At 35.9% G+C, this 20164-nt stretch overlaps 1 protein-coding gene across 1 annotated transcript in view; it reads right to left on the bottom strand.

The window, feature by feature from the left end:
- Positions 1 to 18286, bottom strand: part of LOC140153421 (integrator complex subunit 7-like) — a 23831-nt gene extending 5545 nt beyond the window's left edge. Inside the window, 17 exon segments of the mRNA XM_072176175.1 lie at positions 544 to 612; positions 1810 to 1913; positions 2921 to 3115; positions 4577 to 4732; positions 5182 to 5229; positions 6310 to 6444; positions 7337 to 7488; positions 7682 to 7778; positions 9954 to 10177; positions 10829 to 11057; positions 12194 to 12393; positions 12651 to 12697; positions 13155 to 13292; positions 14434 to 14580; positions 15234 to 15363; positions 15984 to 16090; positions 18193 to 18286. Coding sequence (XP_072032276.1) covers positions 544 to 612; positions 1810 to 1913; positions 2921 to 3115; positions 4577 to 4732; positions 5182 to 5229; positions 6310 to 6444; positions 7337 to 7488; positions 7682 to 7778; positions 9954 to 10177; positions 10829 to 11057; positions 12194 to 12393; positions 12651 to 12697; positions 13155 to 13292; positions 14434 to 14580; positions 15234 to 15363; positions 15984 to 16083 — 2171 coding nt within the window. The 5' untranslated portion in view covers positions 16084 to 16090; positions 18193 to 18286.
- Between the last annotated feature and the right edge of the window lie 1878 nt (positions 18287 to 20164).

The following is a 20164-nucleotide window of genomic DNA, read 5'->3' as shown; positions in this document are numbered from 1 at the left end:
TAAAAAAAAAAAAATCAATTTTTTTTTATTTACTTCAAAAAAGTAGTTTTTACACAAAATCTGTATTTATTTGAAAATATATTGATGTCTTGCCTTCATAAAATGTTTACTTTTATATGCGTGAATAATTACAAAGCTATTGCACTTTTACTACATGCCTGTCTGAGAGTACACAGCCTCCTTAATTGATCAAAATGACAATTTGGATGTGTTCATTTGAACAAGCATATATACATGATCTAATAAATTTCGCAAATGACAAACAAGAAAGCAATTTGATAAATACAACTCTGCATAAGAGTAGAGCCTTTTAACTCTGCATTAAGAGTATTAGCCTTATTGCTTAGAACAGGCCATTTTCCTCTTTTATCGTTGATGTTGCCAAAATGTGGAAATTGCACTGTCATCACAAGTTAGATTTTAGATTGAAATGAAGAATTACTTTCCAGTGCTACAATATAAATCATCTCTTCTTTCAAATATGTAACCTTGAAATGTAGCCCAGTGTTAGTTTGGACTAATTCAATATATATCAAGGCTTACCTGTATGCTGGGTTACTTAATATGAGTGAATCTACCACATGGGCTAGTAACAGACATTGTTGCTGCAACCTGAACATACGGGTCAAGGAATGTAACAAAATATGGCCAGTAGCACAAAACGAACGCATTGCAAAATAGCATAATGGAGAAACATGTTGCTTTGTAAAATGGAAATATCTTTATATATAAAAATCTTCAGCATCTCCTTTATCAATGTGTGTATTCATTACTTTTTTCTTTATAATATTACTATATTTGACCATATTAAGCATAACCCCTTTCATCTGAACCTGAAGGAACTTTACCAAATATGATGGAAAAATACACATCATCATTCTCGTCATTTTGATGCAAATATCATTCTGATGAAAGTCTTAATCATGTGAATCTTAAATCATAGAATATTAAAATATTATTGAGCAATAAAACTTTTCCTATAATAACAGCACTGTGATCTTCATGAAATGAAGTAAAGCCACTGCGCAGTCACCATAGGTCATGATAGTTTTTGCGTACACTTTCATTGACCAAGCCAGCAAAACACCTGTGGCTACATTTTGGCGATGCACTGCTTGGCAAGTGACGGGTCCTGGGGTCGAAACTCGGGGTACCATGCAATTTCTTTGTTCATCTTCTCTCCTTTTTCATTCTTCTTTCCTATCCGAAAGCCAAAAAACACTTGGAGGATTAGGGTTAAAACATCCCATATATAACTATGTAATATTACTGCATGCATCCATGTTTACTTTGACAGAATGCTTGACATTTAAATAAATAAATAAATTTTGGATTTATAAAGCGCCTTCCTCCAGATCTTAGAGGACTCAAAGCGCTGTAATTTCGCTGCAATGGTGAATCATCACAATCACGTCGCATTAACTAGGCCAGTTGCTGCCAAACGGCGCACACCTATCCGCATTTAGATTGTAACATCCACCAATTATCTGTGCAGCTCCCCAAATTCCATTGGGTGAAGGAAGTTTTTGATAACCAAACAACTAACCACCGATTTTTGCGATACAGGAGGAAACCAGAGATCCCAGAGAAAACCTGCAAGAGCGAGCATAGAATCGGGATAAACCAAGTGCACATGAGTCCTTGGGCAGCGCCGGGGCTTGAATCCGGGACCTCAGTGGTGCAAAGCGAGGAAACTACCTCTGCGCTAACTCGCCCTCCCAATGTTTAGCTGTTTTTATCACATTTCCATAAATGTGTTGTGTGAACTGAACAGAAAACATTATTTGAATAATAGACACAAAAGGATACATGTGAATCTTGTTGAGTGTGTCTGGGTCAGCATCAAATGAAGCCTGGTGAAGTTGAATGTACTTCTCACTTAGCTGTTGAATTTGACTGTAACAATTCTGCATCTGTATGTAAAAGAAAGCTCATTAATAATTGAATACCTGAGTGAAAGAAGGGCCCAACTCCAAATTTTTTACAAAAATGAGTTAGACCCAGCATTTTATTGCCAGCAGACTGTTCTTCCTTGTGTGTGAAAGATGAGCCAAAATCCACTCTCTAAATAGTCTTCCACGTACACTTAATCATGGTTTTCATGGAAGAAAGGCCCAACTCCATGGAGTTGGGCCCTTCTTCCACAAATATAGGGTTAAAGAGGAATTTTGTTCATCCATGAAATCTGCTTTTCACTACAATAAACTTTCTTGCTAAACATATTACATGAGTTCTAATGGTGATTAACTAATTTCTGTAGCTATTTATAACACGGAACTGGCACTTGCAGTATATTAGTGGAAGAAGGGCCTAACTCCAGCTCGTATTAAGACCTGTACCATTGCCATGGTAACATCATATATAATTTCGAATGTATGTAATATTGTATGATCAAGTATTAAAGGTCCCCTAAAGATGAAAACATTCTGTCTATAAAACTTTTCCAAATATTAAGTTTTTTCTTAATATCTCAAAAAGAGTTTTGATGGAGTTGTGCCCTTCTTCCACTCAGGTATTCAATTGTATCCTTCTTCCTAAATTATAGATAAATAGTATCTGAATCTATCTGGAATTGATTGTCATTGTCATTCTCCTCTTTGTCATCCCATCTTCTCATCATCTTCTTCATCTATCAGTTAACCACAGATTTTCTCAATGTCATCCTTATCATTTATTCCATTGTTTGCTCAAATTTACTTTTCCCCCAAGGAAAGATGAAATTTAAACTGCTTCTGGTTAATTTAACAAATATTTGTTATAACTATTATTGCAGTAGCTTTGTGTTCCAGTTAGTCTATCAAAAGTGCACAATTTAACAGAATTCTATATCACTTAGAGCCAAGACAATCCAATGACATGTCCAAATAATAATATGAGGCAAAGATGACCCAATCCCATGTTACATTTAAATATTACTAACCTCAATTGCTAGCCTGCCACATCGCAACAACTCCTGCCCTGTTGTCATGGCAACAGCTGGAGCAATGGCTGGTGGAGGGCAGGTCCTAATACTGGCTGTACAAGTCAACAATATGAGGCAATTATGCAACATGTCAGCACGAAGACGCATGAACTCGCACTGGAATTGTAATGGGTGGGTTGGTGTGGAAGCAGCCTGATGAAAGAAATGAAAAGCAGATAAATAAACAAACTATAGATGAGTTGACCTCAATGTTTATCAACAAATGCAAGGGACTGGCATATCAATATGCTTGAGCAAACTGCATACAACCACTGCACTGATATAGCCTTATTGTGATGCGGCAGACAAATAACAATGAAAATTGTGATGATGAATGCGCATACTGCCAGGCAATGACGTCAGAAGTCAATTCTTCTATACAATTTTCAAACCAGGACTTCACTGAAGCCAGATTTTGGTGTTGTTGCATGTGTTGCCAAATTGCAAATATATTTTTCAGCAAGATTAAGATTCGGTTGCATTTCATATTTCCTTTCCAAACTGGCACTATGCCAATTTTTGAGAGAAAAATTTGAACACAAGTTTGAAGCCTGGCTGCAGATCATTTAAATATCTACATGTATGTTCCCAATACAAGCAAGTTTGATCTGTTTCCACATCAAAATATTTACATTTTACGTAACACATTTTAATTCTTTTTTTTCTGTGGGTGTTAGTTCAATTTTCCTTGCAAGCAATTTGTGATTTCAATCACAAAATCTTATTTGAAAACTTTTGTCTTGTTAACCAATGGGCATTACTGCATTTTCTTTCAGTACCCCTGATTGGATGATATAAACATTTGAGTAACCAATCAAAATAGAGGTTTTAGATTTCTCAGCTTTGGCTCAATACATGATTTAGGCCTCTTTTAACCAATCAAAATAGTTCTACCGGGTAATAGAGGTAGTGCCCATGGGGTTACAAATGATCGAATACCATTTATTTAGCAATAATAACAAGTATATTTAGATTCACAATTGTGAAGAATATCTGTGACAAAAATCTCTTACGATTGTGAAGAGAACTACTATTCAGCCTTAGAGGTTTAACTCAACTTTGACTCATGACACAACACAACAAACTATTGCCACCAGAACATCAGCTGACAATGCATCCGGGATAGGATGTGAAATATTGCCACTCATAATAAAGTAAGCCCATAGCCCAGTAGATCAGATCATCCTCTCAAATTCATATACCGTATTCGTCCGAGTATAAAAAAATTCCAGAAATTGTAAAAAAAAATTCAAATTCAATGAATTTTGAAATCATTAATAGAGTATGACATGAATACAAATTATCAATTTTCATATTAAAAATACAAAACATCTTGCAGTTTTTCCAGGGACACTCCAAAACCAAAAAAAAAAAAACTTTAAAAAATTCGAGTATAATCCCACCCCCCAATTGTGAAAAATGTTCACCTAAAAAACGGGTGGGACTAGACTCGGACCAATACGGTACTTAGATTTGATAACATAAACTTGTGCTGAATTAAACCTACGAATGTTGACAGCAAATGAAGCTGCAACTAAGCTATGCTGTATCTATATTAACACCACAGATCTTTAAATTAACAGCAAAACCCTTTATTAATATTAGTACAATTACCTTCAGCTGCGCAATACCCTTCTCATAATGTTCCAACCCTTTAGATAATGCAGGGACTAGTTTCGGTATATCGTTAGGTAGGGCTATAAGACATGTTTCAGCAAGACAGAACTGGTGGAGTGCACATAGCCAATAGTAGAAATGTTCAGATGCGATCTGCAAGTACAAATTACACAACACATATATTAGAGGAGCTCTGACTTTCAAAAATATTGCAGTCTTCCTATAATCATTCAATGCAAGATTAAGTAGGTAGAGTGTATGTCCTGCAAACCTAAGGTTCTGGATTTGATTCCTGTATGGAATAGTTTTTAAATATTATTTATGATGAATAAAGAAATTAGTTTATTAAGTCTCATTATTTTGAAAATAATTTCCATCTTGGCATATCTAGTACCAGTAACAACAATTCAAGATGCAAATAGACACAGAAATAGTGTGAAGTATTTGTGTTCCTTATTTCTACATGAAAGCCATACAAGTGGTGATGATGATATCATCAACCAGAATGAAGAGCAAGTGGCAATTTGAACCAAGTTCTAATAACTTTTGATAGTTGTCAACATAAGAGCGTATATATATTTGTGATTGATTAAACTCCTTACCTGAGTTGATAATCTGGCAAAAATATCTGATGCTGTCTGGTGGCACCCCTGCAAAAAAGTAATAACAAACACAAATGTCAATATTATTGGAAGCTTCCACAACTTAAGCCCTGAATGAGAGCAATAACAAAAACATGACATAGTAAATGTCAATCTATTAGAAGGTTCTACAAACTTAACTTGATCACAATTGATCACTCAACTTGATCACAGGTAAAAATGAGACACTTGAGAAAGTTATCACCACTGTAGTTCTGTGTGGCACAGGGGGACAAGCTCATAATACAGAAGCATGCTGGTTTGAGCCCCACTGGTGTTTATTTGTTTGCTTTCTCATTTTCTCATAATTATGTGATCATCCACCACAAGCCTATTGTAAAGTCGGGTCCGGTCAATTGTTTTAAATTTCATTTTTAAAACGTATATGTGACACGATCTGGTCCATGGGGGCCAAAGGAGGTATTTTTGAAAATTGAGTTACTGTAATTACACCAAAGGTCTAGCATACTTGGTGCTAAAGTTAAGAAGTTTTTTGATGTCTATTTTCTTATGTATTTTATTGTTTTTTCCTCCATATTTTTACCTTTATCTAAATTTCAAATTTGCCACCTTTGGCCCCCATGGACCAGATCATGTCACATAAATCATAAGCTTTAAAATGATATATCATTTGACTTAAAAATATCCAGGAGTGGAGTTATGGTTGCTTGAACTTTGCACTTTCAAATTTGTCAACTTTAATAGAGGTTAATTTGTGCTGGATGCTCACATATGTCAGTTAATCTGAGTTTCCCTTTTTGTCCAAGTCCTAATTTTTCACATTATTTTGGTGATGTATCATGTGCCCTGTTGGCTAATTAAATGAGGTCTGATTAAATGAGGTCTTTGTCATGAAGTTGTAATACAAGCGTGCTATCAAAGTGCCCTTGTACGGGTGTGTATATCCTCTGCAGGATTAGGTTACAGCTCACAATTCGATATGGCAACCAGCAAAATATGCAGCTTAAGCCAAGTCACTACCAAGCTTGAAGTTAAACACAGTATAGATCCTTTGATGTGATAATCAGAGTGCATTATGTCAGCAAGTGCAAAATATTTGTGACAGGGATTTGATGCCAATATACGTACCAGTCTTGCTGCTTGTCTGGCTATACGATATGCAGGCCAGGGATGTAATGACACCAGCTCATTTACATTTGTACTGACACTACTACAACCATCTTTTTGTTTATCTCCAAGTAAGACTAACACAGCAAGCCCAACCTACATAAATAATAATAATAATAACAGGCTCTTATATAGCGCCCTTAACCCAGAGGGTCTCAAGGCGCTTTACAAACTAAAAACCAAAATACAGCATAAAAATACAAATAAACTTAAGCCTACAATATACAGTCAAATCTTATTAGATTAAAACTACAGTTTGATTTAATGGAAGCAAAGTGATAGAATTAGCTAACTCTAGCACAAATGTTAAGAATTCTGGTGCAAATGCATGCCCTGAGTGAGATTCACAGGCACAACACAGCTGAGCATAACTGATTAATAAACACAGTTGTACATGCAAAAGTCAAAAGAGTCACAGACAATTGTTAGGTTCGACACACAGCAATTAACTCTGAACATTTGTGATATTTTTATTTTTAGTACCTTTAACTATTTGGTAGAAACAGCCCTCCATGAAGAGCAAAATGATCACACCCTATTTATTCACTATTTGCTTCTTGAACATTTACTGTCGCTTTTCATGAGTATATTAAAAACTGAAATATGTTAAAACAAGATTGTTTTTGAAAAAGAGCTCCATGCTTCTGCCCTTGTGTTCCATGGGGCTGATATTTTGCTCATTCAGCAAGTCTTGAAACTGTTTGCATTACAAAATTACTTCTCATTTAAATTCTTTTCAAAAATTGTATACCAGTATATTTTAGTATTACTCATTTTTAGATACTTTTATAGTTCTGAACAGTTCTGCAGTGAGTTTTCTTCATGCTTTCAAAGACCTGCACAAATTACACCAAATGGGAACAGATATTATTGTGAGCTTTTTACATTTTTTAATTTGCAAAAAGCATGAAAATCAAAATAAATCATGAAAATTTCACTCTATCCAGTACATATGAAAACCAAAAAATGCTAGAATTGATCTACTTACAAGAACCCTGCCTTCAATACTGTCTTTATCATAGTCCATCCCCAATGCTGTGTTATAAAGTTGCCTTAATGAGTCCATATGACTACTTAGTAGCTGTGGATTGTATTCTGCTACAGACGCTAAACATTGGCATATCGCTAAGGTGTTTTCACCTGCAAAGTCAAACAAACACAAATCAGAAGTCACTGTATTACTGATATTCAAGGTTTAGTTATTAAACCACACCCCACCCCACCCCCCCCCGAACTCACACACACCATCATGGACACCCCCCCCACATACACACACACAATTTAATTCAATGGAACATGTTTCTTTGGAATTCAAAATTCAAATCATACATACCTTGTGATGCAGTAAGTGTCATGGTAAGAGTATCAACAAACCCTGCTACCACCGATGGACATGCTTGACTTAAGCTTTTCACACACTCTAAAGCAAGCTAGAAAAGAAAAAAACAAAAGAAAATTTTTAAAAATCTATATGCACATGAACGTATAACAGAGAGACAAACTTACGTAATGTGTGTACTGCCCCCCCACCACATGCGACCATCCGCAAATGAGGGCATAAAAAACACAGGTTTTACTATCCAACCGTGGACGTGGTCAAGTTTTTGCTATCTAAGTGCAGACTCACAAAACACAAGCAACTGTGGTTGTAAGCTATAATGCCTTCTTTTGGCGTTTAACATTTAGAAACACTGTGTAGGACCTGTAGACGTCCAAGGTTCATGTGCGTTAATACGTTGTACAGAAATTTCTCATAATGTACGTTTATTTCCTTTTCTTGGTAATTATGAACACACCCCTCTACAAAACCACGGACACACAGTCCAGGTGAAAATCTCCAAACTGTGGACATCATACATGATATCATACGATGTTACTGTATGTTAGAATGCTGTACGCCCCTAAAAATGATGTCAGCTCAATACTATTTTTTCCACTATTTGTGACCTCTTGCCCCTATCAACGAACTGTTGATGTCTTACGGTTGGTGTGTCTCCATGGTTGTGAATAAACTATATAAATGCCATCATTTGAGGGTGCTTGCAGATGCACACCACCCCGACACATTAACAGAGGCAACCTAGGAGAGTGACCTACCACTATAGCGACTTTTATTTGTATTTTTAGTTTTATTTGCCTTAAAGGCCCATTCAGTGATTTGCTCATCCGGACTATCGTAAAAATCATCAAAATTCAGATTTTGGAACCTTTGTCATTGTCATAGATGTGCTAACATAGCCTGCGAGTGGTTCAGCTGAAAGCCATGTATTTAAGACAAAATAAGACATTTTACACGAATCCGTAATTTAGATACTGACAGTATCTAAATTAGCTACATGTATTTGAATGGAGCTTCCACTTTGTCAGTACTGCTTCTTCGTTTTTTGCCAAATTTGTCATTTCAAAAATAGCAAATGACAATTTGAATGACTTATCCTTCACTTTTAAGCAATATATAAACAATTTTAAATTTTTCACACTTGCGCTGGGATCACTGAATGGGTCTTTAATATTGTTGACTGTGTAAGTGTTTACTTCAGAGTGCCAACTCAAATTTCACCTGTATTAGATTGGACATTATTTATAATGCATTCTAATGCTATTTTAAATCTAGCGACATTGTCCAAGCACAGTGTACATCTGCACATATAGATTTCTCATGTTTGTGTTCTCATTTGCCAGTGTTACATACACGTCCACATAAACCAGCAGGGTATTCACATTGTGCTAGACACAAAGATGTAAATAGGCCAAAGAGATTAGACCCAAATTTATGTGTCACTATACTCGGATCAGCTCGTAGACCGCGCATTGCATATATATTACTTGTATGACTGACGTGCGCTTTTGTAAAATATACAGTTCAACCTCTGTTATCTGGACCTCTTTTATCCGGATCTCTCTGTTATCCGGCTTTGAAATCTTCACTGAAGAACATGTTTTTTTATAATTTGACACCTTAATTCCATGCTTTGAATGTCTAGAATGACGTATCTATGTTGCATAAAGCACTCAAATGCCATCTATTAAAGAGGAACAAGCACATCTGGAATAATGAACTACATAATTGAGTTATGTGGCCCAGGGCATGTCAGTCCAGACACCACCTAAGTCCAGACATGTATACAGGAGTGTGATCTAAAAGGACAAGGTCGCCTACCAACTGCCCAGTTGACCAGGCCAACGTTTGTTCCTCTTTAATGCTATTACTCCATGTTGAAACTATCTTTTGTTGTCCCAATTTCAGTACTTGGACAGTCAATGCAGAATTACATGTAATTCACTTATCCGGATTTTTCACTTATCCGGACAATGCTTGGTCCCACCATGGCCGGATAAAAGAGGTTGGACTGTAGGTGTAAGCTGGGACCTTATTGATACATGCAGTAACAATAACCGAACAATTGTTGCCTATTATGAGCCGATCTTAGTATAATGGAGGGCAAAATAGTGAACCTACAGATTATTTTGATATGTGCCCTGTATATTTCACATATTTGTTTGCTTCCTGCTTCTAATGTTTTGTGCCAATAACATGCACAAATTGCTACTCGCGTAAACCTCTTGATATAGTCTCTTTCAGAATTGCACAAAGATCTGCTAACCTTCAGAGCTTGAGTGGCTCTGTTTCCTTTGACATCAATAGCGAGACACTGTACAATCACTGCTTCAGTAGACAAGGCCAATTGGGTCTGTATATCCACATTCTTCTTATCCTCTCCTGATGGATTCCAGCAAGCTAATTTAGTCTGGACTTGGATGGCTCTTGCTGCAATGCTCACATCCCAATGATGACAAAGACCTCCACATATATCTGACACAACTCTCCCTGTACAGTAAAATAAATATGTGCACAAGTGTGTATGGCGACAGGTTTCTTTAAACATGTCATTACTATGCTCCAGGGTAAACATGATATTCAACTGAAACTGTCATTACATGGCTGTTTTTAATCCATAATTTTGTGGTGTGAGCCCAAGACATTTATTTATTGGGAGAAATTTAGATTGCTAGACTAAATAGATATCTTGGTAATGAGTAACATGACACAAAAGACAAAACCTTGCACTTGGAGGCTAACACACACAGCAAATAAAAACTGTATTCTGGCATTCTAAACGCATACATTTTCAAACCATTGGTGCACAAATTTGCTAATAGAAACCATGCATTAGCTGCAGCTTTTCCTAGATTGAAATCTTACCATTTTAAAACATACTTTTTTGTTCATTGTCAGTCACTTTTTATGACTGAGCAGTTTTTTTCAGACAAGATAACTAAAATAAAAATGCACAAGCCAAAGGTGTGATTATACTTTGCCTTAATTAAACAAGTTCAACTCTATAGAATGTTTCTCATCTTTTCAAACAGCCTTAGCATTCTGAATATATTCCATTAGGTTAAACAAAAATGCTTGTACATTGTCAGATACATGCACTCTATTTTAGGAAGCAATTTTATTGTATCTACTCAAACCTACCCTTTTCTCCTGTTAGAAGAGCTGGTGTCCTGGATAAAACACACAGTATATCCAAAGAATATGTGGTAAGCGCAACTGATTCTGTACCTTGACAGAATTCTCTCAACTCTGCCAGGTTCTCAGCAGACCACATATGAGGGGCTTTCACAGCAAGTGACTGAAGATCTTTTAAGCACAATGTTTTCACTATATGTCTGGGATCTTTGAGGTAGTGTAATAACAAGTTGACCTGTAATCAAATCATATCAAATTGTTAATACATATCTTCTATGTAAAACTTCATAGAATAATTAATGTAATATTTACAGATGAAATACATACATAATTACTGCAACATGCATATGATATCAACCAGGGTTTACTTAAATGCACAAATCACATGTACAATTAGGCGTTGATGCACTTTCTTTACCCCTCAAGAGCAAAGTGCAAAGTCCAACGCATACAAAATCTTTAAGATGTATGATTTGATATTGAAAAACCTGATATTTTCATCTGGTAATGATAGACACCGAAAATATACCCTTCTTTTGGCGAAAACATTAGGGTCAACAATTAACAAGTCAGTGAAATTGAGACACACAGTGTTAAAATAAAAAACAATACCCTCTGGGCAATGTGTTATACCCCTTCAGAGAAAAAAATCACAATTGAAAGGGTACAAAAAATGGAATATACCTCTTAAAGAAAACCCTGATATCAACAATGTCAAATGCAACAATAAAACTTTGCAGCTACAATATGCTGAATATTCACTCACTTAATTATGTTATCTGAAGTATCATTAGCGTTGTTTGGCAGAAAACAATCAAATACAAAAATTCAAAAAGAACTTCTTTTGTCATATCTCATAATTGAGTGACAAATGACTTGTTTTGTTTCTTTGCATCACAAAGGGTGTCCCTGAAAAAACTGTATCGTCGGAAACGTAATTTGTTTGGTGATTTTAATGCCACAACTAAAAATAACTTAATTTGACAATTTTGACAATTGACCATACCGTTCTTGAAATATAAGAATATTACGAAAATCCCTAATTTTTGAGACGAACTATTTAAAAAATTAAGATGGCCTAATCACTGCGCATCATCAGCGCATAATGCGTCTGTTGTCATTGATAGATATCGACTCCGTGGAAAGGCTTGAAAATGATGGAGTTTCGTAAAATTCTTTTATTTCAAAAACTGAGTGGTCAATTATCAAAATTCAAAAAGTATGTGATAGCTGATATGTTTCTCAACATCACCAGTTATTTATTTACGTTTGGTTAATGCGTTAAAGTACCCAACAAATCAGTTCCCGACGATACAGTTCTTTCAGGGACACCCTGTATAGTGTTTCCCGATGGAAATCCATAAAACTCACCTGATCTGGTATGTCAATGAGTGAAGCTGCTGCAAGTTGTGACAGGGTATGGAGTGTAGTTGTCAAGAATTCTTTAGCTGGATATGAAGGCAGCATCTCCTGACATACCTGCCTAGCGAGGGTAGCAGACTGCGCATCCTGGTGCATATGTCGGAAGATTGGAATCAATTTCAGTTTCATTTCAGCTGGGGTTGCCAATCCTAATCGAAACAGTTTCCAAGGAAATTATTAAGATTATGATGAAAACAAAAACTTCAATTGAAGAGTTTTTCTGATTTATGGGGTATGTGTTTGGCCTTGGATATCACTCAATCAAAAGATCAGGTTCAAAGGTACTATGTACGATATCTAGGATTAGAACATACTGGAATGTGCCTTGTATGTTTGATGAAAAAATGAGAAGTCAAAATCTTTGTAAAATTCTTGAGTAGACCCAGAAACAGGTGCAATATCTTACCTTGAATGAGATCAGCTAGTTTACTGCACATTCCAGCTGCAAAAGTCCTGGAAAGCAAGAAACGGCAATGGTGTTAACATATGGCTAGGGTTAAAACTGGATACAAACAATTGCTTGTAATATAAACATGCTATGCTTTGATCAGCTCGTAATCGGCGGGCCTTATAACATCACGGATTAATATCAATATATTTTATTTTGAGAATTGTCTTGTGACATCTCGCCAGAAGCATCACGAATTATACTTCAAGTCCTATAATTTGTCACTTTCTTTAACTCTATAAATATAGAGCAGACAGGTCAACTATAGCAATCTTAACGTGGGTCTACATTTCGGCATAGTGGTAAAAGCCTAACATTTCCTGCCAATTACGAGCTGATCAAAGTATACATGTATACTGAACAAAATGTGTGTTCTTTATACTTAACAGTAATTTACTTGAACTATTACACTCGCCATGTGTTCTTAATACATGTACTCAACTTGACATCCTACTTCCTTACCTAGACTCTGCTGCAAAACATGATGATGCATATATGGCTGCTTCCAACTCTACTCTGTCATGTGAATCCAGGCCTGTGTGAATGCTATGATGGGCATTCTTCCTTTCTGATATGATAGGAGCTATACTGCCTAAAACTCTGCACAATACAAAGAGAATTATCAATATAATACTAAGGTTATATTGATAAATTGATAAAATTCTTCCTGGATTATCAAGGCCTTCCTTATGTACATAATCTATTACAACTCTGAAAATTTTAATTTACACTATTCAGCCTCACTTTATTTTTTGTGATCTTTTTCAATCAATGACATCATCCATTTACCACCTAATTGGCAGTGAGCTGCCAATTATAAGAATGGTGTATCATTTGGATAGTACAACATGTTTTGAGGGGAAGTAGTCAAAACTACTGATACCGAGGTGTTGGATGATTTGACTACTTCCTGACGTGTCAGCGGAGGGAAGTAGTCAAATCATCCAACACCGAGGTGACGGTGACGCGCAGTGTCGAGACACCATGTGGTAGTAGAGGTGCAGAAGTTTTTACTACTTCCCCGTGTGCGTGTAATTGCACAGACGCGGAGAAGTAGTCAAAATACCGTACACGGACGCTGGCGTTATTAACCAATAAGATGTCTGGATTACCTAATAAATATTTATGAGGTACATGTTATACAAATATTGACTGCTATGAGGGCATGGTTAAAATTATAGGCCCAAGGTGATCTCAAAACCATGACTATGCCCGGGCGTAGCCAAGGGGCATAGTCATGGTTTTGAGATCACCGCAACCTATAATTTTAACCATGCCCCTAATAAAAAGCAGTCAATATTTGTTTTATATACCAAATCTTAAGATTCTTGTCATCTGTTTGGTTAAGCATCGATTTTGGGAAGAGAAATTAATAGTTTCAAAGCGAACGGCACACAGATTACAATCTGCGATTATGCGTAATTATAGCGCGTGAAAACATTCACGCGTGCGTAATATCATTTTACGCTGGGAAAAACGCGCAGTTTAATCGTGACGCACGTGACCGGTCCATAGTTCATTTCCATGGACCGGTCCATAGTTAATTTTGTGGGCATAGTTGATTCAATGACTGCACTTTCAACCAATCAGATGACAGGAATCTATATATGAGGTATATAAATAGTAATCTTATCTAAGTGTTATAGCCCTAGTAACAGGATCATTGCTATGTATGACGTATTCATACCTAAGTGTTATAGCCCTAGCAACAGGATCATTGCTATGTATGACGTATTCTTACCTAAGTGTTATGGCCCTAGCAACAGGATCATTGCTGTGTATGACAAAGAATATCCTTCTAACAAACTCATCAACATTCAAGATTTTATCAAGTTGTTTGTTGCTCTGCTGAGTCACCTTCAGAATGCAAAGACGCAAAAAGTTGGTTCTGTGGAAAATGATAATGAATTACAGATTGTTGACAGCCTGTAAAAGTGTTAAAAATGTACCCAAAAAACACAAAAATGTTTAAAACGTTTCAAACATGTTTTGGTTTTGGTAAAAACATTTTTAATGACATTTAAATGTCGGGTTTTATAAAGGTCATGAAAACGCTTTTTTAAATGCTTTATATAAAAAAACACAACAACATTTTTTTTAAATGTTGTCAATACTTAAATAACATTACTATAATGTTAGCATTTTTGCACCAGTTTTCAAAAATGCTTTTGAATAAAATATCAAATGTTTGATACTGTATAAGTGGTAATTTTTGCGTACAGTTATTTTCGCGATTTGGATTGAGAGGTGTTATATTTATGAATATAAAACTTACCACTTATACAGTACGGTACCCTTTATATACCCCTTATAAGGCTGGGTACGTTGGGTATGATACAGACATCAAATTTAAATAAAGTGCCACCTTCCCAAATGTCATCTCTAGCTCTAAATAGAATTTTTAAGCTATTTTGCTATTTGTGACTTCTCACACTATGGTTTTGCGTGCGTCCACCCATAGACATACATTCACCCCATCCATCCACATGATACAATACTAAAACCTGAAACTAATATATATTAGTCTCAGCTGAAACTTACCCATCTCTAAAGACATCTGCAAGTTTGAGAAAAGCAGAGTTGATGAGGATTGGAAAGGGAAACTTCTCAAAAAGGCGTGGAAATCTGACTATGGCTTCACATTGTTCACCAACTTTAGTTGAACGAAGACCTTGTAACAAAAGAACAAATCAAACAAGATATGGCAAAATTATAACATTACAAAGCATGTGATAAAAAGATGCATAGACTTATAGATTTCATTGCAGTTCATCAAAAAAAATTGGGTCTTTCTGGTGGAAAAACCAGTTTCAAATAAATTTTCATTTCATTTTATTCATTTTGTTGTCTAGATATTATTAAATTAAAAGTTTAATGAAAATCATAATATGGGTTACGATAATGAGATATCACTTTTCATTTCGGTTGGCAATATTTATATTAACATTAATACTGTCAGTTAGACACAATTTACATAGGAACTTGACATACCGTAGAATTCCGTCTAGAAGCATATATGCCTCTAAACGAGGCTTTTTTTTAACGAAAGATATGAAAGGCCAATACCCTTCTCAAAAACATTGCAATAGATTGTCTTACAAATAAAAAAGTTTGTACAGCCGCCTTTATCAGTAATATAGTTGTTCAAACTCCAAATAACGTTTTTGTTGAGAGTGTCTGCCTCTTGTCTCTTGTGACAAAAAAACCTTGTTTAGAGGCATATATATGCTTGTAGACGGAATTTTACGGTATTCATTGAAAAAATACACCTCTTAATGTTGAAATTCTTACCTTTATCTAATTCAAGAAGAGCAGAGTTTGCATCCTGTTCTTGCTCACCATATCCAACATCATTTGTGGTGGTTGATGGCCTCACTGACACACTAGACATAGTTTACCTAAGAATAGAAAAAATTGCATCTGTTATTCTTTAAATAGCTATTACAATACTATATATCTACTCCACACAGTAGGCCCTAACCCCAGTTCTGCCACATGCCAATACCCAAAGTGAAGGGGATTTTTTAAGGGAAAATGAAACTTTATTTTGACTAGTGATTTCATAATTTATTATGGACGGCTCATTTTGCTTTTGAAAGAAATCTGTGACAGTGTGCACACATCCATTTGGATTCTCGCAGAATTTTGTGAGAATCCTTGAATCATGAAAATTTAAAATTGCCTTGATTTACGTAGATCTTCCTCCCACTACACTAACAAAACTGCTCCATTGACACTGTTCATACAGAATTTCGATCGGCAGTCTGGGCATTCACACTTTGAAATTTACATGGCTCACACAATATGTTTTACCATTGAATTATCGTATCACAACAACAATTTGGCCCATGCATAATTGCATATCGATCGTACTGAACACACCTTGGCAGTGCTATCTGCTGAAATCGGCATCAAAAATCAACTGGGCATACCTGCGGCCTTGGCTTGCAAGACAGTTGACTTAAAATAGTTGTCTGCGCGTAGAAGTGGAGGATACCTTCTACACGATCCCGATCACCAGTGCGTACCTCGACCACAGAAGTAATACTATTAAATATTAAATCATGAAATCATTGTAATTTTGTTTTGAAACATGTAGTCCGAGGTTCAGACTGACATTCTTAAATATTGGGACGTCAAAATATCAGGTTTGAGAACCTATACACGTGAAAATGCTGGGTTTTTGAGCCCATACTACTGCACTTTTTTTATAATCAATGTTTTCTACGACTTTAAATCTAGAATGGTACAATCCTAAGGTACAAATACTGCAATCCACATACTACTGTATTTGGCACATTTTGATGATTTTCTGTCTTTCATTACCGAATACCGGTCATGCGGTATTGCAAAATAACAAGAAAAATATTCCCAACTTTTGGCGAAATTCGAACTTGGTGTACCCAGAGAAGATGTAATAAAGAGGAGGTCGATTAAGCTATCCTCAAACAAAATATGTGTGAGACCGCTCATTCAAAGTAAATGATGAATCACCCAATTTAGCTGCTTTACAATAGAATACCACAATGGGGTTTGAACCCGGGATGGGTGTGATACCGTACACAAGTTGCAGCTAATTGCTTTTAGGGATAGGTCAGTGTGTGCATGTCATCATACCATGCACACCCTGTCATCTTGTCAGATTTCGGATAAAATATGACTGAAGTTCCATGGCAAATTAAATTATAATTTTTGCTGCTTGTTGCCACTTTCAGCCTCTATTATTTATGATAAAAGAATGTTTTCAATTATCAGAATATCTTTATTAGGTTTGCAGGAAATGACAGGAAAATATATAAAATAGAAATGATCAACAATCATCACCTCTCTAAAAAATCCTTAAAATTTCTTCTTTAGAAATTTTTATATTTACAAAAAAAGGGCGGATTTGGGGGAAATTTTACAGCACTCGATTTCTTTCTTGTATTATCCACATGTGGTATTCCATCCAAGCAGCAGGTCCTTAACACACGCGTTTCATACTTTTCAACAAATTCTCTATAGAAACATTGGAAATATGTCCAATTCTGAAGTGAAAATCGGTCAACCATGGGCGGTCGCACACATAACATCACAGGATATTTCAAGTGGATGTTTAACTACTTGAGAATAAAGGACTATGAATAGATGCGACAGGATTACCTACGGGATTATCTCAACTTAAGGATATAATTCTGTTGACCCTCCTCTTTATTACATCTTCTCTGGTGACAAGAGTGGTGTACCATAGAAAATCATCCGGACGACATGGAAAATATGTGAAAAATTTTTAAACAATCATTTCATTCATGAAATATTAATCTCAATTAATGGAATCGTCGTCGTAGATGCATACCAAAAAGAGTCATTGGAATTTGGAGTTGAGTAGGTACATCGTAGACGTAGATTAATCATCATGATGAGTTAAGCTTAAACTATTACAGCCCTTTTCAAGTCAAAATTAACACCTATTCCCAAAGTGCACCAAAATCATAGGAATATTATATAAGGTAAAACTTACGAAAAAAGTCACCTGCTTGTACAATTATCAGTGATTTTTGTAGCGCTTGTCAAGAAAATCACCAACAGACGCAACCTACGAGCTGTTTTCAAGTTTGGACTACGGGCTGCGTGCAAGTTGCAATAGCGCCCTCGTGCTACCAAAAACTTTTTCCCGGGACAGTTTAAAAGGCATCAAACAGTAATCATGAATGAGAACAATTAATACTAATTTGCATGTCTTGTCTTGTCTTGAACTGCACAAATCTCCAGTTCATCATCACATTTCAGTGGAAACATGATTATCATTTAGTGACTCTTTTTACCGAACTGTTTGTCAGTTGCTGTTTAAGGGGGTACTACACCCCTCGATAAATTAGTGTCTATTTTTGCATTTTTCTCAAAAACTAATAACACAGTGGTAACAAAAGTTATGTATATTATAGGGGCAAGGAATCCAATTACTACACTGGAATTTCAGTGACTCAAGACAAGCGGTTTGTTATTTATGATAAGAAACAAGGTACCACTAGGATGTACCTCGTTTCCTATCATAGGCCTATATACTGAACCACTTTTCTTGAGACACTGACATTTCAGTGTAGTAATTGGATTCCTTGCCCCAATAATATACATAACTTTTGTTACCAGTGTGTTATTATTTTTTGAGAAAAATGCAAAAATAGTCACAAATTTACCACAGGGGTGTAGTACCCCCTTCCTTAACACAGTGGTTCCCAAATGGTGGGTCGCGATACTTTTGGGGGGATCGCAGCCTCTTCCAAAAGGGGTCTCGGAACTTGCAAGAAAAAATACTTCTCCACGCATTATAGTTCATGGTACCATCAGTATTGGTCATTTAGCCCCATATTTTAGGATTAAATTGGAAATTGTACCCTCTTTGCAAATTTCAGTGGCATAGCGAGAAGGCCGCCACCTTAGGCCGGGCACTGAATTGACCAATTCAGCATCAATTCTGTGCCCCATCCAAGCGATGAAAGTCAAAATTTCGCACACATTTCAACACAAATAGGCATTTGAAAAAAAGACAGAAATTCAATTTCATTATACTCAAAATTAATTATGCCTAGTGGTATTTATCTAAATTTTGGCTCCACTCACAATTGTTTCAAGAATTGGGTGGGTGGGGGCACCATTATATCTCCTTGGCCCCTGACTAGGGCTCTCACCTAACGGGTAATTATGTACTAAAGTACCTGAATGAACTGATTTTCGGGCGGGAATCTGGGTACCCGAAAATATGAAGGGAAAAAAAAGTTATAGGCCCTAAATTTAAAATTACTTGTTATTCAAGGTTGGAAACCAAAGAAATACTGCTACAAAAAAAAAATCCAAAGTTGGATAAAGTTGTACATATTAATTACTTTTGCTTCTGTTGAACAGGCAGGAACACATTGAATTTGTATGCATTGTTAGCTGTTCAATAGAAGCAAAAATAATTAAAATGTGCAACTTTATCCAACTTTGAAAAAAAAATTAGCAATTTTTTAAGTAGCAGTATTTGTCTGGTTTCGAACCTTGAATAAGAAGTAATTTAGGGCCTATAACTGCTTTTTTTTTCAAATTTTGTAAAAAAACCAAAAACCGTTTTTGGTACTTTGACCCTTGAATTTTGACCTGGGGCCCAAGGGCGGGCAGGAACTCAGGTACCTGGGAATTGGTGAGAGCCTAGCTACGCCACTGGCAAATTTTGCCTGGTATGCCACCGATAGTGTTCTGAAAGTAACAGCATTTGTAGTGGGTCATGCCATATTTTTCTAATGAAATTTGGGCCACAGGAAAAACAATTTGGGAAGCCCTGATTTCTGTTTTGTTAATTGTTTGATCTTTTTTTTTATTTTGCACAATTGGACAGGGAATTTGTCCCGGTTTGTATGTTTTCACTGTTTATCTTTTATTGATATGACCTACTCCTTATTCCAGAAAAATGTAGCACTAATTGTTTTGGATTAAAAAAATATTACCCTGTTTTT

Source organism: Amphiura filiformis, chromosome 5 (assembly GCF_039555335.1).
Source record: "Amphiura filiformis chromosome 5, Afil_fr2py, whole genome shotgun sequence".
NCBI lineage: Eukaryota > Metazoa > Echinodermata > Ophiuroidea > Amphilepidida > Amphiuridae > Amphiura > Amphiura filiformis.
The sequence above is the reverse complement of the archived record's forward strand: the minus strand, read 5'-3'. Positions and strand labels throughout refer to the sequence as shown.